Below are 20,025 nucleotides of genomic sequence, written 5' to 3' on the forward strand. Positions count from 1 at the left end.
ATCTCTTTTAGATCTCTATATGAAATTGTTGTTAGTTTTTAATGAGAATTTCGAAAAGAGTGACGTCTCTGTTATTATACTTTAAATTGAATATTTTAAACGACTATATTTATCGTGATTATTATCTCTTTTCGCGATGTTATTTTTTTCTCTCTCTTCCTTATTCCTTTCTTTTTCTTTTCTTCTTTTATTTTTTTTTTTGTTTTTTTGTTTTTCTTCTTTTCATTAATAACTAATTAAGGTATAATTGAAGTAAATTTAGCGATATACGTTTATTTCATGCCTCGCTATTTTATTAAATGTTTCTATGAGTAATTATAATTATTATCGATTGTCATTGATTTAATTTCTAATCTCTAATATTTTTAACTTGTTACAAGGAATTATCTTGCAATATTATGTTCATTATGACTGATTATATTTCATTGGAAAAATGAATGATACTTTATTTCATCACCATTCCAATCAGATATTATAAATCATTTTATCCAATGTGAAATGATAAGAATGTTAAGAATGTATCGAGGTTTGTCCGATGTCTAATTATCATTGCTATCAGTTTGTTGATCGAATAATCTGAGATATTAAAAAAAGAAAAAATAGCGATAAAATGGAATTATCATAAATAGATTTGAATAATGAAAAATGAAAAATATTCGATAACGAGCATAAATTCTTTGCTTTGTTAAACAACTCTTTCTTTTTTTTTCTCCTCTTTTTTTTTTGGCTTTTCGTTTATACAGATTGAAAAGATATGTACGAAAAGTTTACTTGGAATAAAATAATTTTCTCGTTAACGTTATCGCTAAATATTTAACGCGATACGCAATCCTCATTCTCTCTCTCTCTCTCTCTCTCTCTCTCTCTCTCTCTCTCTCTCTCTCTCTCTCTCGTAGATTCTTCAACAGAATATAACTGTTGATAAAGCTGTGCAAATATGTATACCAAATGATCTCGCCTTGTAGAACCTCGTTCGTGTTCTGATAATTTCAATTGTTACATTTTTCCTTCTCGAAGGTGAGACTGCATATAAATTTTTAAAATCTGACAAATTTACGTTCGATGTAAGTACTTGCGTATCTATTTTTAATCCTCAAAGCTTATCACTAAAAAAAAAATAATAATAATAATAATTTGGTTAATGCTACGGACGAAATTTAACTGTAATATGTATTATTTTTTATCTGAAAAACTTGTTATGATAATCCGAATGATAATCCGAATGATAATCCGAAATGAAAAGCTATGATTATTGTTATTTAGTATTTGATGGAAATTATGTAAAAATAATTTTTTTTATAACCATTACAAATAATATTGCACAATGAACAAAATGAATTTATTATCTTTTATTTTAGAAACTTATATCAATAAGAATTTCAATTAAAATTTAATTTTTTCCCTTATTATTTAATATTAGATGAAAATTATATGAAATTAATGTGTACAATGGTCGTATAAATAAAATTGCGGTGTTCGTTAAAATTTATGCATTTCACTTCGCATTTCTTACTTTCTTGAGGTGAAATTTCATTTGATAATAATCTTTCAGGATAAATTCGTAACCATAATCGACGTTGAAAAGATTACGAATCTCTTAAAAGACACGTCGCATAAATTACATAACAAATAAATTCTTTCTCTGATTTTATTTAAACAGCTTTTTTTTTTCTTTTTTTTTATTATATTAAACGACGACCCATATTGCGATAATAATAAAGCAATATACCGCTGGGAGAGTGCACGTGTTCATTTTATACGTGGGACACCGGATAGAGAGTTATTACTTATGGTTATGACATTTTACAAATTAGTACGATCTATAATATTGTTTACTGGTCTGATCTATAAATAATAATTATGATTCATTTTATATAATAAATACAATATAATAATAATAATAATAATAATAATAATAATAATAATAATAATAATTCTGCAATGTGTGGAATCCATTTATTCAACAAATATAATAATTTCATAACAATATGAAGATATTAGTCCACTGTACAGTGTGTGTGTGTATGTGTGTGTGTGTGTATTAAAGAATAAAGTAATGAATATATTTATTTAAGTTATTAAATGATTAATAATAATAATTATATATATATATATATATATATATATATATATATATATATATATATATATATAAAGATGTATATTATTTAAGAAAATTTTTTTCTCTCCAATAACATACGAGGATCAATGGACGATCGATTAGAATATAATAAATGACGATAACGCCAAACTCCTATGATCGAAAGAATGCTGTGGTTTAAGCACCACAGTTATGCGAATCGTGTCGTATGCATGTCGAATCTCTTTTCCCGTGGTTGCACGTAACCATCGCTCCGTTTACGTTCCTATCACGAACGTCTAGATCGTACGGTGCTGTCTATCACGGAAGTGGTCGATGATGGTTTAATAAGCCAATCCATATGCGAAAATTCCGAGTGTTATCGGTATCTCGATCCATGTGAAAAATCATTCAAAAAAATCCACGCTGATATTATTCGAGAAGCCATATTGAATAGGCTATTTATGTTGGGAATAAATAAAAAAGAACATTTACATATTTGTATATACATTCATCCTTCCAAGATTTTCATTCATTCATTTAAGCACTGATTCATTTATTTTCATTTATTTATTAACATCTTATGATCATGTGAATATTATAAATTTTTTTTATTAATTATTATAATTTATAATTATCGTTAATTGTTTATGACGAAGATGAAATAATTTACGCGCGCGAGTGCGTGTGTGTGCCCCTATTATACAATTAATTTTATAATTACTGTAAACAATTGATAATTATAATTAATCGTAATGAACATGAAATACATTCAATCTGTATACATTGATCATTACGATTAATCATATATATAATAATAGAAACAAACATCAAAGCCGTTATCTTCGTTTATAAACGTCAAGTATCATCTAACGATTGATGATATTTTAGTTGATTTAAAGAAAAAAGAAAAATAAAATAAATAAATAAGTAAATAAATAAAAAAAAATAAAAATAAAAAAAAGATCGATAAGATCTTCGATACTAACGAAGTGCAATAAGATATAAGCGTCTCCATTTTAGTGGGTCAACGCTCTTTTATTATTAGCACCAATTAACGCCAGTACAAAGTTTTACGAGTGACGAAGTTGTGACGTCATCACCATAGGGACAAGTGCGTCGACGTGTATCACGTATAAAGTATTAGTTTGTTTTGTGGTGGTGATCTTTCGTCATGAGTCACAATTAAACAAACAGGCATATGTGCTTACGTATCTATGTCCATTCTTGTTTATAAATTGGCTCTCCTCTCGCATCCTGATCGCCATGCGTTATCATCGCACTCGTCTGTCTCTTATCGCTTCACGATTTACATTTTTCCGTTTCGTTATGAGATCGATCACTTACTCGTTCGATCAGATTATTTTCTTTTTTCTCTTTTATTTTCGTTCCTTTTTTTTTTCTTTTTCTTTTTCAGTCCTCGATATTCAAAATACTTCAATGTCTAACGCTATCAAATCCGACGATCCATCGTCATTCATATTTATTTTTTATTTATAAACTTCGCATGCAATATGGTTAAGATCAAAAATTTCAATTGAATCATCGTTACGAAGTATGTTGTGTATGTATATAGATATGTGTACGTATGTATAAGGATGTGGAATGCAAAAGGGAGGAAGGATTATTCCATTGGGTATGTTTGGTAAAAAAAAAAAAAAAAAAAAAAAAAAAAAGGAAAAGAAGAAGAAAAAATAAGAAGAGAAACTTATGACGACATTTCCTTTCTAGCTTCCCGCAGGATGCGAGTGTAATTCATCGACAATTATAATACGGGTGTTAGCATGCATACGGGTGCAATACGTTAACCAGGTCAAGGTGTTTTCATTGTCGATCGAAGATGACTTTCGATGAAAGATCGTAACGATCGAGACGATCGAAAAACTTACATTTAAGATATAAAATAATTTCGAATGATTTATCATGATTATTTCTCTGGATTATTAATTTTCTCGTAAATTTTTCTAATCTTCTTTTGTTTTCTTTCTTTTTTTTCTTTTTTTTTTTTTCTTTTTTTTTTTTAAGTTCAATGTCAGGAGCGTTTTTTATCATTTTTATATTCACATGTGCGTGCTCATCATTCGATATTTATTATATTGTATTTTTTTTTTTTTTTTTTTTTACATTTAATATGTTTACGACGATATTTGTTAAATATTCGTGAGAATATCTAAGTTAACAATAGAGATCGATCCTTTCGTTAATTTATATAATTTCTTTTTATACTCTATTCTCGTGTATTGAAATAATTTAATTAATATAAATATTGAAATAACATTCGCGTAAAATTTTTAACGCGAAATAAAATATATATTTTCTTTATATTTATTCACATTGTCTATGCGCATGTTGTCTATGCAGAATGCTGAAAAAAAAGGAGAAAAAAAAACATTTATCTAAATTAAAGAAAAAAAAAAAAAAGAAATCTTGAATTTAAAAGAAATTTGGAAAATTGTTATTTAATTGAAAGAACGTAGAAAGTATTTGCGCGTACGCCTATGCCCTCTGCCATGACATCCATTCGCACGCGCGTGTCTTTCTCCGAAACAATATAAAAGGGCTAGGAAGTAAACGGAAGAGTAGAGTAGAGGTGAGGAGAGGAATGGAGAGAAGAGAAGAGAAGTAACATCCTCTGTTCTTCTCCTTCGGCCTATACAGATTTATTTACAGAAACAGTTTTAGTGCATCGGCGTACGGCGTCAGGTACAACGCGTGTCGGTGCGTCCGGTTCGCCACATATAGAACATCCGCTTCAGAACCACACATACACACACACATACACATCCACAGAGAAGGAAAGAGAAAGATAGAGAGATAGAGAGAAAGATCATACATAAATACATCCTCTTTGTAATTTTGTATTACATATGTAATCTTTTTCACAACGATAGCAATTCATCGTTTCGAGAAAAATTAGTTCTCTGGGATTTATCAATCCATCCATTTTTTGTTTTATTCGCCTCCTTAATTAATTATAATATAAATATTTAAACTTTAACTGACCAATTAATTTTTTAATTTTCTTTCCTTTTTTTTTCCTATCACGAATTCTATCCAAAGTTTATACGTTATTATATAATTGATCTCGTGACAATTTATTACGAGCTAATGATATAATTAATGAAAATTTCTAGAGAAAATTATTATTTTTTTTTTTTTTATATATTTGTATTTAATTAGATTTTAATCTCAATTTTGTATATTATTAATACGCTAATATATATTTTAGACGAATTTTTATGTAATAATTAATTCTAAATTGGAATACAAGCATACGATGATAAATATTTTTTTAAATTAAATTTAATGTATAAAACTACCAGATAATGTATAAATAAAATTTAGATTTAGACGAATCTTTGAAAAATGTCTAAAGGATATAAATGAAAGGATAAATAAAATACGTACGTATGTAAGATTTATTCGGATGGATCGTGATCATTTTCAGACGTGACTTTGAAATCGTAAGCGAAAAATAGCATACGAAGAGTAGAGTCACGTAACGTTTCGATTAACGGATCTCATACTTCTTTTCTCCTTCGTGATAAAACGTGTGTCAATTTTCTTTACACTTTCGGATGCACTCGATGCATACTAGACGCTTTCGCGTTCGTTTGACCGTCTCAAGTGCATACGCACGTGCAACTACGATCGGGTTTAGCATAGAATATGTTAAAAGTGCAACGGGAAATGTTTCCTTTGTGTAAGTTAATATGTATGTATGTATGTATGTATGTATATAAATATTATATAATTATGTACATGTGAAATGCAATAATTATGCATAATATATAATTATTTATTATTTATTCATTTTCTTTTGCTATAATAAAGATATATTATATAATAGGAATAAAAGAAAAGAAAGAAATTCAAAGAAAATTTTTTTTGAAATATTCCTTTGTTATATATATATATATATATATATATATATATATATATATATATATATATATATATACAAAAAGTTAAATTATATATACAATAAGAATTCTTTTCTTTCTTCTGCTTCTTCTGCTTCTTTTTGTAAAATTCATTTTACAGTTGTAGATCTTCTTTCCTTATTCGGAGAAAACTTATTACGTAAACGATGATCAATATATCTCGAGCCCGTCGATGATCGTTCCAACTCATTTCTAAAGGAAAGAGATCTTTAATGTTTCTCATTTGGTAAATGAGTTTTTAACGAGGCTGCTTAAAGATCTGATTTTAAGGATTTCAGGATATTCAAATAAAGTCGTGGAAAACCGATGTTCCTTTTATACAATACAGAATGAAATGATTTATTTATTAATCGTTTAATAAATATAAATAATTTTAATTTCGAATTAATTTTCTTAAAAATTTCGTCGTATTAAAATATAAATTTATATTAAATAAAATACATTTTTTTTTTATCAATAGAAATTTTTTCTTTCATCTTTAATACATTATAATAAACAATGTAAATCTCGTATCGAATAAAATTTTATATAATGATTTCTCTTTCTTAAAAAGAAAAAAATCGAATATTATTCTCAAGTAACAAAGAAATAAAGAATGTCAAAGGACAGCTTAATTATATCTTCTTTCTCTCTTTCTTTATCATATCACGTAACACTTGTTCGTGCGAAAGTTTTCTGAGCCTTTAGAAACGAAAGGCTGTCGCGTCGGCATCTGCTTAGCAACCGTCTACCCTTCTCCTTTTCTTCTTTAGGTTTTTACTTAGCTTCCTCTTTGACTTCTCATTATTCTTATTCTCCTTTTCCTCTTTTCAACATGCCGCGTTGAACTTAACTCACGTTTGGTCTCTCACACTAACGACATGCAACAAATGCAATCGAATGCAAGCTCCGATGCAACTCATTTTTTTCCTTTAATTCCTTTTTTTTTCTTTTTCTTTTCGTTTAAACAAAAGATCTTTAGAAAACATACAATTATTCTTTTCTCGAACCTTAACTGCATATCGCGTTACAAAATATTAATGTTAAGAAAGAAAAAAAATGATAAAAAATTAAAATGTATTGGATATTTGAAAAAAAAAAAGAAGAGAGAGAGGGAACATTATATCGTCGTAATTTTATAATTTTCGTTTAACGTTTAAATTTAATGCAAAATTAAATATTCGAAAGATATCCTGAAGTATTATGACGGTATAATTTCGGCGTTATATTAGATCGGTGAAGTTTTTCTTTTAAAAATTTCCAATCGAATAAATTATTAACCAAGGATTAATTATAAAAAGTAATTATCATATGTCTACAAAAGTTAAAGTCTGTGGCAAAAGTTGTCAAACCTGAAGAATTACGTAAAGTTCGTGGCGACGAGAACGAATCAGCGATTACCGTTAGAGGAACATGTTTCGAGTTTGTGTATGTATGTACGTACCAATTAAGCTCACTTAATTCGGTGCTGTTTTTCAATCCGGTTTCTCGGCCTTCGTGATTTTTTATTATACACTGACGAACACGAAAGTATTCTGCATTCTCTGAACTTCGACATTGAACTTTTCGAAGAGTTAAAAATTTTATCGATGATTGTAATAAATAATGATGATTATAGGAGAAGAAGAAAAAAAAACAGAAAAACTTACGTTTTTTCGTTTTGGTCGAATGTACTAAACGAAAAGAAGTAATTATATATATATATATATATATATATATATATATATATATATATATATATATATATATAGTTTACGTAATGCAAGGAGAACCAGTTTTTGTGAACATATATATATGTGTGTGTGTGTGTATATGTGTGCGTGTGTGTGTGTGTGTGTGTGTGTGTGTGTGTGTGTGTGTGCGTACATATGTATATGTTTATGTGTATGCAAAATAGCAGGACAGTAAGCAAGCAAATGACAAAAAATTCGATAGCATGCTATAGTAATCTAATGAGATATAACAAAATACATATATCTAACGTAGTAATTAATAAGAAAGTATAAAAGAAAAATTATTTAGAAGAAATTTGAAGATAATAAATATAATTACTTAAAACTTAGAAATATTTTAGACATTGAAGTACAAGTAAATAATTTGTGTCTAAATTTTTACAACCTTTGTTAATTTTTATACATGTAAAATTATTTAAATTACATATGTACCATTTTTCTCGTCTATATTTAAATTACGTAAATATTTGTATTCAGATCCTGTTCTTCCTTTTTTTCTTTTTTCTTTTTTTTTTTTTTTCATACTTCAAATTTTACTTCGATTATTAATGAAATATCTCAATGTTGTCTGTTGGATAGAAAATTATTCTATATAAAAACAAATTTACTAGTACTTATTTAATTTATTGAAAAAGTAAAAGAAAAAACAAAAGAAAAGAAAAGAAAAAAAAGGGGAAAAGAAGAAAGAAAATAAAAAATTCGAATGATAAAAAATATAAAGAATATTAAAGATTATAGATTATAATTGAAAATCTAATTGAAATGAGCCATTTAATCCATTATCCAGTAATCAAAGAGATCATTGAAACGTGGAATCGTCCATCTCCTTGAAAAATTCTTCGGTAGCACCTGCGGTGTGATTTCTCGTGCTCGGTAACTTCTACGCTTAGGTATGCTGCATGTCGTCTCTGCTTCGTCCTCAAAGGTAATTCCGTTCATCGTTCACCTGCGAAGCGGCAGGTGTGTCCCTCCCGAAGGTTCCAATTGTACCTCTACGGTTACGTGAAGTTATTACGAACCTTCTTGTATTTCTCATCCTTGAGGATCCTCGAGGCAAACAATATTTTAACAAGAAAAATCATATCATTTATTTATTTATTTATTTATAAATAATAATACGATTATATTTGTATTTCTTTAATGAAATTATCGTATGTGTGTATGTGTATGATATAATACAGGGTGGATCAAAAATTCCTAAAATAGGACGAAAGTTCTTAAGTGATTTTAAATATTGATCGCACCTTTTTCAATACTTTCTGGGCTAATTTTCTTTTGTCTAGATGGTAAAAGATCACGAAAAAAAGAAAAAAGGAAAAATTGATTTTTAAAATCGCATCAGGAACTTTTAATCCACCGCGTGGACAATTATTTATTACGTCTTTTTCTTTTAACGCTTGAAAGATTAAAATCCAAATTTTTAAATCTTTAATTTACGTAGGAATTTAATTGAATTGAAAAAAAAAAACAGAGAGAAGAAAATAATAGATTTATCAAAAATAACGATAGGCACGCGCGATAGGCACGTAATCGATCGGTAGGAACGAATGGATCGTGCGAAACGTATAAACGTGATAAAGTTTATTCGTTCCATCGGTTTACAACGATTGTCTTCTTTGCTGAACTCTTGGAATTTCATTGGGAAGGGAAGAGGTTTATTGATCCAACGCTTTTAGTTCATCGATCGATCAATAAGCTTTCCTCGTGGTCTCGATTTACAGATTCTTCAATATTTTACACATATGTATTACACATATATGTATATACATAATCTTACACACACACATATGTACCTATATATATATACAAATGTAATATGTAAATTCGTTTTCGTTGAGAGATTTCAACTTAGCTAAGAGACTTTCTAAACGACATGATTATTGATATCTCTCTCTCTCTCTCTCTCTCTCTCTCTCTCTCTCTCTCTCTCTCTCTCTCTCTCTTTCTAATCTTTTTCTTTTCTATATATTCATATATTTATGTGTGTGTATGTATGAGTATGTTTGTGAGTATTTACCATATGTTCGACTCATCGCATATGTCGTATCTTATCGAAACGAAACGTTTCGCGCGCGCACACATAAACACAAACATACATACACATACACACAGCCATACACACAGCCATGTCAGTAATAAAACGCGTTAGGAACGTGTACACGTTTGGAATTAATTTCAAAGAAGAATTGTGTTTCTCCAACACGAAGACAAACGTAAAAGTACGTGCTTCAACCAGTACAACTGTTTTTACACTTGCAAAATTTCTTTTTTTTTTTTCCTTTCTTTCTTTCTTTCTTTCTTTCTTTTTCTTTTTCTTTTTCTTTTTCCTGTTTTTTCTTCTTCTTTTTTTCTTTGTTTATCCTTATTCAATGTCTCTGTCCCTGGCTAGCCTATTTCGAAAGATAAAGAATATTTAAACGGCGTGTTCTTCTTTAGAGATAAAAATGAGTACACACACGCGTATTCAACCAGACAGACGATATTGCATAAAAGATGCATTTAAAATTACGACAACAACAAAAATAGACAAAGGAAGGGTATCATGAAAAGAGAAAAAAGATATAAATAAATAAATGCAATTGAATGGAGCGTAAAATCGTAAGAAAAGAAAGAAAATAGATTAGGGATATAAAAATAATTGTTATAAGGAATAAAGAGAATCCAATTGTGCGAAATGTACGATGATATGAGTGAAGAGAAAATTGTTTTTATAAAAAAGAAATATATAAATAAATAAATAAATAAATAAATAAAATACTAAATAAAAGGAAAATTTTTGAATGCAACGAAGTAAAAAAGGAATAAAATTCGTTAAACCGCATTCGCGAGAAGATTTCGATTGTGAAGGAACGAAATAGAGAAGGAATAAAAAAAAATGAAATAAAAAAAAAAAGAAAAAGAAAGAAAAAATAAAGAAACAAATGTGGATAAGGCGAAAAAGGAAAAAAGGAGAAAGGGGGTTGGGTGGTGGAAGGGGAAGTAAATGCAATGAAAGTAACAGATATTGATAGAAAATGAAATTGAAAAGATATTGATTAAAGGAAAGCGAACTTTCGCGCTCGAAACTGAACGAGCTCTCTCGCGTTGCCAACGAAGTACGAACTATGCACGTCGTTTTATAGGGTTGTTCATCCCGTGTGAACGATCTTAACGAGTTGAAACAACTTTAATTAAGCGCATTACGCTAGACCGACCCATTGAATTTAGCCTATCGCCGGTCTGTGCAACGAGGAAATATAACGTCTCTTCGTTTTATACGCTAAGATCGATTTTTTAACTTTTTTCTGTGAACGAAAAAAAGAAAAAAGAGAGAGAGAGAGAGAGAGAGAGAGAGAGAGAGAGAGAGAGAGAGAGAGAGAGAGAGAGAGCATGTGTATATCTGTGTTTTTTTTTTTTTTTTTTTTTGTTAATAACAGAAAGTGGACGAAAAAGTTGAATCGAAAAAAAGAAAAGTAGTTTAAAACTCGTCTCAGAAAACAGTAATCTTTTTTTTCTTTTTTTAAATCACCGCTACAAGAACTTTTGGTCCATTCTATATATAAAAAAAAAAAATGGCAAAAAAGAGAGAGAGAGAAAGAGAGAGAATTATAATGTAAAAAATAAAAAAAAAGGAAAAAAAAGAACATTTGATTTCATCTCGTCGAGCATAATAATATGATGATTGTGAGGCAAAAGAAATGTAGAGTTCAACGACAAGAAGACGTCGACTTTTGCAATGTTTGCAAGCTCACAAGATAAGCACCTGTTATCACGAGAGACATGAAAAAGAAGTTGGAATTTATGAGAACGAGTTGCCCTCTTTCTCTCTCTCTCTCTCTCTCTCTCTCTCTCTCTCTCTATCTCTCTATCTCTTTTTTTATCCATGCCGATTACTAACACTCTCTACTTGACTTCAACTTTACACATATGTGTGTGTATATATATATATATATATATATATATATATATATATATATGTATATATATATATGTACACATGTACATAAGAAAGTTAAAGAGTCTGAGATTTACCTTGATGAGTTACGGGTCCCAGAATCGAGCATACGTCTCGAGAAATCGACCTAAGTTGTCATTTTGTTATATGGTCATGTAGGGCACGTACAGTCAGTCTCTTTTTTTTCCTCTCTATCTTTCTCTCTCTCTCTTTCTCTCTCTCTCTGTCTCTCTCTCTCTCTGTCTCTGTCTCTCTCTTTCATTCTTTCTCTCTTTCGCTCTCTGCTGGATTACGTCTTCTCGTATTCCATTGGCGGGTAATTTAAGTCGCGCGATTAAGTCAGCGAGCTTCGTTGGTATATCGATGTAAAAGGCACGGAGATGCACGAGAAGGAAGCCGGTTTTACTAATCGTAAGTACGTACTCGATAAATCGACTCGTTCGATCGATTAGTCCGAGATTTTATCTCGTAAATCTCTTAGCATTTTCTTTTTTTCTTTCTATTTTCTTTCTCTTTTTTCTTTTTTCCTCTTAAAAATGTCACTTCTCCTTCCTTTTTTTGTTTTTCTTTTCTTTTCTTTTTCTTTTTTTTTTACAATCATTATATATACGTATATTTTCTTTTATCTTTGCTCACGATAACCTCGGAGGATTAATAATAGTTTAATCGTTACAAAAAGAAACAGAAACTGCAAGACATATATATATATATATATATATATATATATATATATATATATGTCAAATAGTTTGAACGTGTGAAATAAATTTCGAGATATAAAACTATAAACATACAAAAACACAAAATTGAGAATTTTCATAAATGTAAAATAATAATAATAATAATAATAATAATAATAATAATAAAAGAGAAAAAGAAATATTTTGATCTTTCTCACGTGTCGAATGGGGGTTGGAATTCTTGCACACGTTCATGGCACACGCGAGAAATACCTACACGCCTTCTAATTTATCGTGACCCGTGACTCCGAGAACCAAAGTCTGCGAAGAATGGAAGAGACGAAGAAAAATAACTCAAAAAGGAACGACCGTCTATCGGTTGTGAGAAGAAAGAGAAAGAGAAAAAGAGAGAAGACCGGTTCTTCATCCCCCTTCTCTCTCTCTCTCTCTCTCTCCCCATTTGTATTCGCTTAATCTTTTTTCTCTCTCTCTCTCCCTCCCTCCCTCCCTCTTTCTCTCTCTTTTTTCCCACGAGCCTGGCATAAGGCGCGGGCAAAATCGATTTGAAGAGACGAGTCGTGATTTCGATCGAGACATACATAAACATAACAACAATGATAACAATAATGATACCAATCATGATCATGCGATGCAAAATTTCTTTTTTTCATATATGCTTTCTATTAAAGAAAGAAAGACAATAATAATAATAATAATAATAATAATAATAATAATAATAATAATGATAATGATAATGATAATGATAATGATAATAAAAATAATGTATAAATGAAAATTAAAACTGTCGTAGTGATTTTAAATAATTAAAACAAAAAATATTTGTCACGCATGCACGAACAATGAAAAATAATGATAGAAATTTTTAAATATTTCATAATTAAAGAAAAATATATATTAATTAATTAATTAATTAATTAACATAACAAAAATAATTTTTTCAATGAAATTATTGATCTTCAAACTTAGTATCTCTCTCTTTCTCTCTTCTATTTTCATGGAATAATTTACATACATTTTTATTTTATTATTAATAATTAATTTTTTTCCTCGCATTCGCAGGCATGGCGAACGCCGGTCTTGAAGTACGAGAGGCTGGCCGGGCCTTGCGAGTTCAAACGGAAGCACCGCATCTTGTGTCCATGGGAAGCGGACGATTGTCGACGGCAGTGACCTTGCATCCTTTACCCGAAGGTAAAAACCAAGTCACAAGCATATTTATATCTATACGTTATATAAATCTTAACTATATGCATTGCACGCAATATCACCGTGAAACAATAATGAAATTATCAAATAAAAATTAGTAATAGTTTCTCTTATGCGACAAACGATCTATATATATTCGAAGGATCGATATTAAAACAAAAACAAAAACAAAAAAAAGAAAAAGAGAAAAGAAAATAGAATAAAAATTAGAATTGACATAAACGAAATAATTATGCAATAATGATATTAATTTTCATCGTATAATTTTTGCACAAAAGTGATAAAAGTGTTTCTCGTTAAAATCGTTTATAAAAAGTTTTCGTAATATCGATAAAACAATGATTAAACTAAAGAGCTATCTTCTTTCGAGGATAGGGGGATGATGATAATGTCTAAGGAAAACGATCCCTCGTTTTCTAAAGAGTCTCAATGACGCTGCACATAAAGAAAATGAAATTCCATAGTGTTCCTCGATTGACCGTCCATATCTCACTTCGGAAGGCGTGTCGTCTAGAGATAAATTCTATCGATAGGAGGAGAATCATCTATTCGAGGGGAGAAAGAATCGCGAGAAACAAGAGATGTGATATCATCTCAACCAGAAAAGAAACTAAAGAATGAGAGGGTGAAAGGGTGTTAGAAAAAAATACACATATAATAGCGCCGACAGATAAGATTAGCTTTCATAATCGTTCGTGGACTTTTATGCTCACGCACGAGTTGCACTTTTTTATTTTTATTTTTATTTCTTTTTCTTTTTTTTTTTGCCTATCACGGATATAATTGCAATAAAAATCCTGATCTGCGAGTCTAGTTTGTAAATATGATGTCATCGGAAAGTGACATCATACGAGTTATTACGTGTGTATTCTTTTACGAATAAAAATATGCGAATATTATTATTATTATTATTATTAATAATAATAATAATATTCGCATATTTTAATAATAATAAATTCGAATGGTTTTTAATTTATCTGTTTAATAATTTTTTTTCACAGATTTTCACGAACATTGATTTAATTCAAAACATTCTAATCTTCTCTAATTTATAAACGTGTAATATTTTCAAGGACAGATAAGTAATGATCGAGAAAGAGAGAGAGAGAGAGAGACCAATGAAATTTTCATTGAGCAAAATTAATTAGGTACTATCAGGAAGATTACACCTAGAAGGGAGAAGATTTGATTAAGGTGAAATTTTCGAGGGGACGATGGGGAGCAATTTGTTAATCGAATTTTTCAGTTCGCTGCTAATATAACGAATGGTGAATTGTTATATTTCGTAAAATGCGATTAAACTCGTTAACTTGATCGTCTAGCATAACCAACCATAGCATAGCATAGCATAGCATAGCTTATTCATACCGTCTTCCCTTTTCGTTCGTGCTCGACTACATATTCCTGAAATAATCAGGCTTGCTAGAAAGGCCGTGCGTTGCTCGTCGGAGTTCGTCTCATCGTTGAAATATTCCCTTTTAAAAATACATCGTGTAAGACGTTACGCTTTCGTCGTCTAGTCGTCGTATACTACTACGACGCATTCACGTCGAACGTTAAAAAGCCGGAAGGAAGTTCGTGTCGAGAAGAAGGAGTAAAAAAAGATTACAAAGAATCATTTTCGAAGTCAATTTTATTTAGGTCGAATGTTAAAAATTTTACGAGAAATATCGATATATATTTTTGATTGATGATGTATCGAAATATCGATAATAAGTTTGGTTGATCAGTTCAAAATAACAAAAATCGGATACAATACAATGGAAACAATCTGGCATATCGTAATTAACTTCAAAATGAATATACCAAGTAATTAATTAATAATACAAAGGGTATATAAGAAAGAAAGAAAGATAGTAGCATTTAAAATATCGTCCACAAAGAAGAATACAAACGAATCTCATGGTCTAGTAAAATATATAGCATCCGAAAAAAAAAGAGAAAAGAAAGAAAGATAATGAGATAGAATCATAGAGAAAGAGAGAGAAAGTGAGGTGTTAGAGTTAAAAGGAGAGAGGGCGCTTTATGCAGCGCGCCATTTCTGAAAGAGCGTTCTTCGACGCACGTGCGTTTTCATGCGCCCGTATAAATTGCTCGCACGGAGGGTATATAAATGGCGTAAAGACGCTTCTCCGGCCAGAAATGAAGGGAAGAAGCGGAAGAAGGAGGAGGAGAAGGAGAAGAAGAAGAAGAAGAAGAAGAAGAAGAAGAAGAAGAAGAAAATGGAGGATGAAGAAGAGAAAGAGGGGAAGGGGTGAAGGGGGTTGGGGGAAGGGAAGGAGGTAGTAGTGGTAGTGGAGAAACGGAGGACACTAACCCAGCAAGAGGAGACCATGCTGGCTCATAAGTGCATGCCTCTTTCTCTCTCTTTCTTTCTCTTTCTCTTGCTCTTTCTTCAAGTTGTACAGCAGTACTTAAATATAGTCGCTTCGTGGAGAGCAGGGCACTCGCAATATAAATTATTGCATGAGTCAATCCTCAAAGTGCGCTCTTTCTTCCTCTTTTACCTCTTTTACTTACTCATTCTCTATATCCCTATCTCCCTTACTTTCTCTCATAATCGCTTATATACACTTTCTCTATCCCTATTTCTACATCTATTTATCTTTCATTCTAATTTCCTTCATATTTTATACATTTTTATAAATTATTTATTTATAATATTACATATTATTTTTTTCTTCTCTCTCTCTCTCTCTCTCTCTCTCTCTCTCTCTCTCTCTCTCTCGGAAATTATTACAATTATAAATTAATGCATTTTTATAAATTATTACATAATCTGTATAAATAATATTCTATATAAATAATTAGATAAATCAATTTTGCAATTTAATTCATTGGACGAATCAATATTTCGTTTATATTGTTTTTCAATCTTTCATTTTAAAAATTCACTCGTAATTTATTCGTCTTTCTTCTTCTTCTTCTTTTTTTCCTTTTCTTTTTCTTTTCTTCTTCTTCTTCTTCTTCTTCTTTAATATGTATTTTCAGGAAAATCCCGATGTATCTCTTCGGTCTATTCTTTTCCAACACGTCCAGAATCGTTCAAGCTCGCTTGCTTCTCGTTTCCTTGGAGAAACATTGGGAAATGGTAACGGGGAGTCATGGAGTAGTTACAACGAGTGAATCATCCTAATCCAAGAAACGTTTTCTAATAGGGGAAGGGAGGTGATTCCTCAGAGATATTTCACTCCCATTTCCTTTGAAAGATTCATCGAACCTGATCATTTATTCTTCACGTTCTTTTCTGATTTGACCTAATTTCATACGCTCTACAATTATTTCATATTTTTATATCGATTATATCAAAAATTTTAACTATTTATTTAAGATCTTAAGGACGAGTATTAAATTTCCAATGAAAAGATACAATATATGTGAAATAATTAAATAATTATTGACAAAAGAAAAAATATATTAAAAAATAAAATGACCGTGAAATATCAGACTTATCGAAATCTACTTAGAAATAAAACATAGAATAGCTGTTCTTTTAAATGACCACTTGAAACTTTTATTCTTATTAATCAGTTTATGAATAATATCACTCCAAAGAACAGTATTGTTTTTGATAAAATTTCAAGGAGGATAAACGAGTGCGTTCGTTAAAATCTCTCGATTGATTTGAATTTAATTCAACGATTGCACGTTCAATAAAAATAAATGATTATAAAAAGTCAGATATAGTATCGTAAAAAAAAAAAACAAGATCTAACTCAAAGATAAATCATTTATATTGCATGAATTTTTTTTGTTCAATAAAAAAAAAAAAGAAGAGAAAAAGATACAAATTTTCTAATACACCCTGTATAGTTAAAAAAAAAAAAAAACATTACCCTTCCTTCCAAGATCTAATAATCGTTCCTCGTCTCACTTTTCAAGTAATTCTTTCTTGTTATCTGACAACCGTGTCGTCCATCCATCTAGAATCGTCTTTATTACGCAGCCCGATGAGATCCAATTGCGTTGAAGTCATCACAATTTCGACGAGATGAAATAAACAAGACGACAACGAGCTAGAAAGTCAATCAGTAAAGTTTTTCTAAGAAAAAAAAAATAATAATAATAAATAAATAAATAAATTAAAAGAAAAAGAAAAAGCGAGGACATTTACGAGAAAAAGAAGAAAAAAACTTGTATGCATTTTTCAGTAGCATTAAACAAAACAAAAATAATTATTACCATTATATAATGTCTATTATTATTTATTTTATATATTACAATAATATTATATTATATAATATATACATATATATTTATTAAATAAATATTTAATAAATAATTTAACAATTTAACATTATAAACAGAGAAATAATATTGCCTTAAATTTTCTTATTAAAGTGTCTTAATGTAATAATATAAATTATTGCACATATTATACGTTTTATATTAAATCATATAAAATATGATATAATTTTGCAATTCTACGTGAATCGAAAAATTAATTTCATACATAAAAGAGAGACAAAATAAACTCAGGCATGAAGCTCGTTCGAATACAATAGGAACCAAAGCGAATTGGTTTGTCAGGAAGTTGCTTCCTGTTTTTAATGCTCGTTTCTCTCTCTCTCTCTCTCTCTCTCTCGTATTCACTTCGCTCATTATCGTACGTATGTGTAGTTTGTCTCCCTCTTTTCCTTTTTTTTTTTTCTTTCTTCCTTCATTTTTAGTAGAATGAATAGAGCTCGTAACCTGTGCATGGTATATCACGATGTTATATGTATCTTCACACAATCGATAAATAGATAAATAGACAGAGAGAGAGAGAGAGAGAGAGAGAGACTCGTTGCTAAGTATACATAGTCTCCATGTGTATTGTGCAACCAAGTGGAACTTGTCCACCCCTTTTATCGATAGAACAATGAACCATTGAAGTAAATATTCAATGCTAGAAAATGAGAAGATTAAAAGCTTTCGATTCTACTACTACCCTTTCGATTATGTCGAAAGATCGTGAAGATTATATTGTCGAAAGGGATGTTCCTTTTTCTTTCACCGTGAAAGAAATATTCTTTTTCGAATCCTTCTTGATTAACTGGACAAGATATATATATATATATCTTGTCCAGTTGATGTATATATCTTCTCCAGTGAGATGTATATATATACATCTCAAAGAAATAAGAAATATTGGTATTATCTCGACCCGTTTTAATAACTCCCAAATAAGTAGTATGAAAATAATCATGTATAAATTAAAAAAAAAAAATAATAAAAAAAAAATAAAAAAAAATGTACCAGCTAAATTGCCCGAGAAAGAAAAAACATTAACAATATTAGCATTTTAATTAACGCGTAATATAATGCAAATCGTAAGAAATGTTTTAATTAAAATTAATAATTAAGATAAGAAAAAAAATCGTTTGAATAAGATAAGACATTGAAAGAGATTGCCTTGTCAGATTCTAAGTAACTGAAAGGTCCCTTTCATTTCGTTTTAATCATGACTACTTAAAGTTTTAATCTATAATATAAAAATGTAAGTATTAACGAATGAAAATTATCGATTGAATTAATTACCAATAGGGGGAAAAAATTTAACTACGTTCGCGTGGATTTCAATTAGAAGTAAAATAAACGAAGGAGTATGATCCTGTACGTTATATATCCCCATGGAATTTTTTAATTAGTATTAATTATTTGAGATAAGAAATGAAATTAGTCAAGAAGAAACAAAGAAATTCAAAACGAGCTGTCCAGTCAGATTCCAAATAACTCAAAAAGGTTCTCCCTTAGGTACGGATATATTTTAGACATGGTGGAGGATGGGTTTCCAAAAAGACTGAAAATGCTTGGAAAGGGAAGAAGAGAGAAAAGAGAGACTGGAGAGAGAGAGAGAGAGAGAGAGAGAGAGAGAGAGAGAGAGAGAGAGAGAGAGAGAAAGAAAGAGAGAGTAGAACCGCGCCAAAACTAAATATAACTGCAGTCCTTTGTAGAATGCACTGCGATTTACTCGCGTCTTGCGAGATCGGAATACGTGCCGCGGACTCTGAATTATACCGGGCACCGAACGAGAACGAGATTTTTAATTTTTCTCTTTTCTCGGACGATTACCGAACGAAAGTAAGTGTAAATCCTCGACCGTAAAGGCACCGATCTAATCTTGGATATCCAAGAAATAAGATCAAAATGTACAAAGAAAAGAAATATATCTGAATGAACCTTTCCATTATGACGTTTTAAATGAGACAAAGGATGAATAATCGATTTAAAAAAGAAAAAGAAAAAAAAAACAAGATTAGAATAAACGACGTTATTTTTAATTATATAAATAAATTTTAAAAATTATGATTTAATTGATTGAGAATAATTGATAATTATCATCCCTAGAAGATATGACATACATATAAATATACATATTAATTCGTAGAAAATTATAATTTTATTGGTTGTAAATGCGCTTAGTTGAGAACTACTGGAAGACATCGATTACGGTTAACGCGTGTTC

General features: G+C 29.8%; 1 protein-coding gene across 1 annotated transcript in view; it reads left to right on the forward strand.

The window, feature by feature from the left end:
• LOC124430624 (pleckstrin homology-like domain family B member 1) overlaps window positions 1-20,025 on the forward strand; it is a 45,637-nt gene that overhangs the window by 11,243 nt on the left and 14,369 nt on the right. Inside the window, exon 2 of the mRNA XM_046977479.1 lies at window positions 13,431-13,562. Coding sequence (XP_046833435.1) covers window positions 13,433-13,562 — 130 coding nt within the window. The 5' untranslated portion in view covers window positions 13,431-13,432. The remainder of the gene's footprint in view (window positions 1-13,430; window positions 13,563-20,025) is intronic.

The sequence above is a fragment of the Vespa crabro genome, chromosome 19, assembly GCF_910589235.1.
Source record: "Vespa crabro chromosome 19, iyVesCrab1.2, whole genome shotgun sequence".
Lineage (NCBI taxonomy): Eukaryota > Metazoa > Arthropoda > Insecta > Hymenoptera > Vespidae > Vespa > Vespa crabro.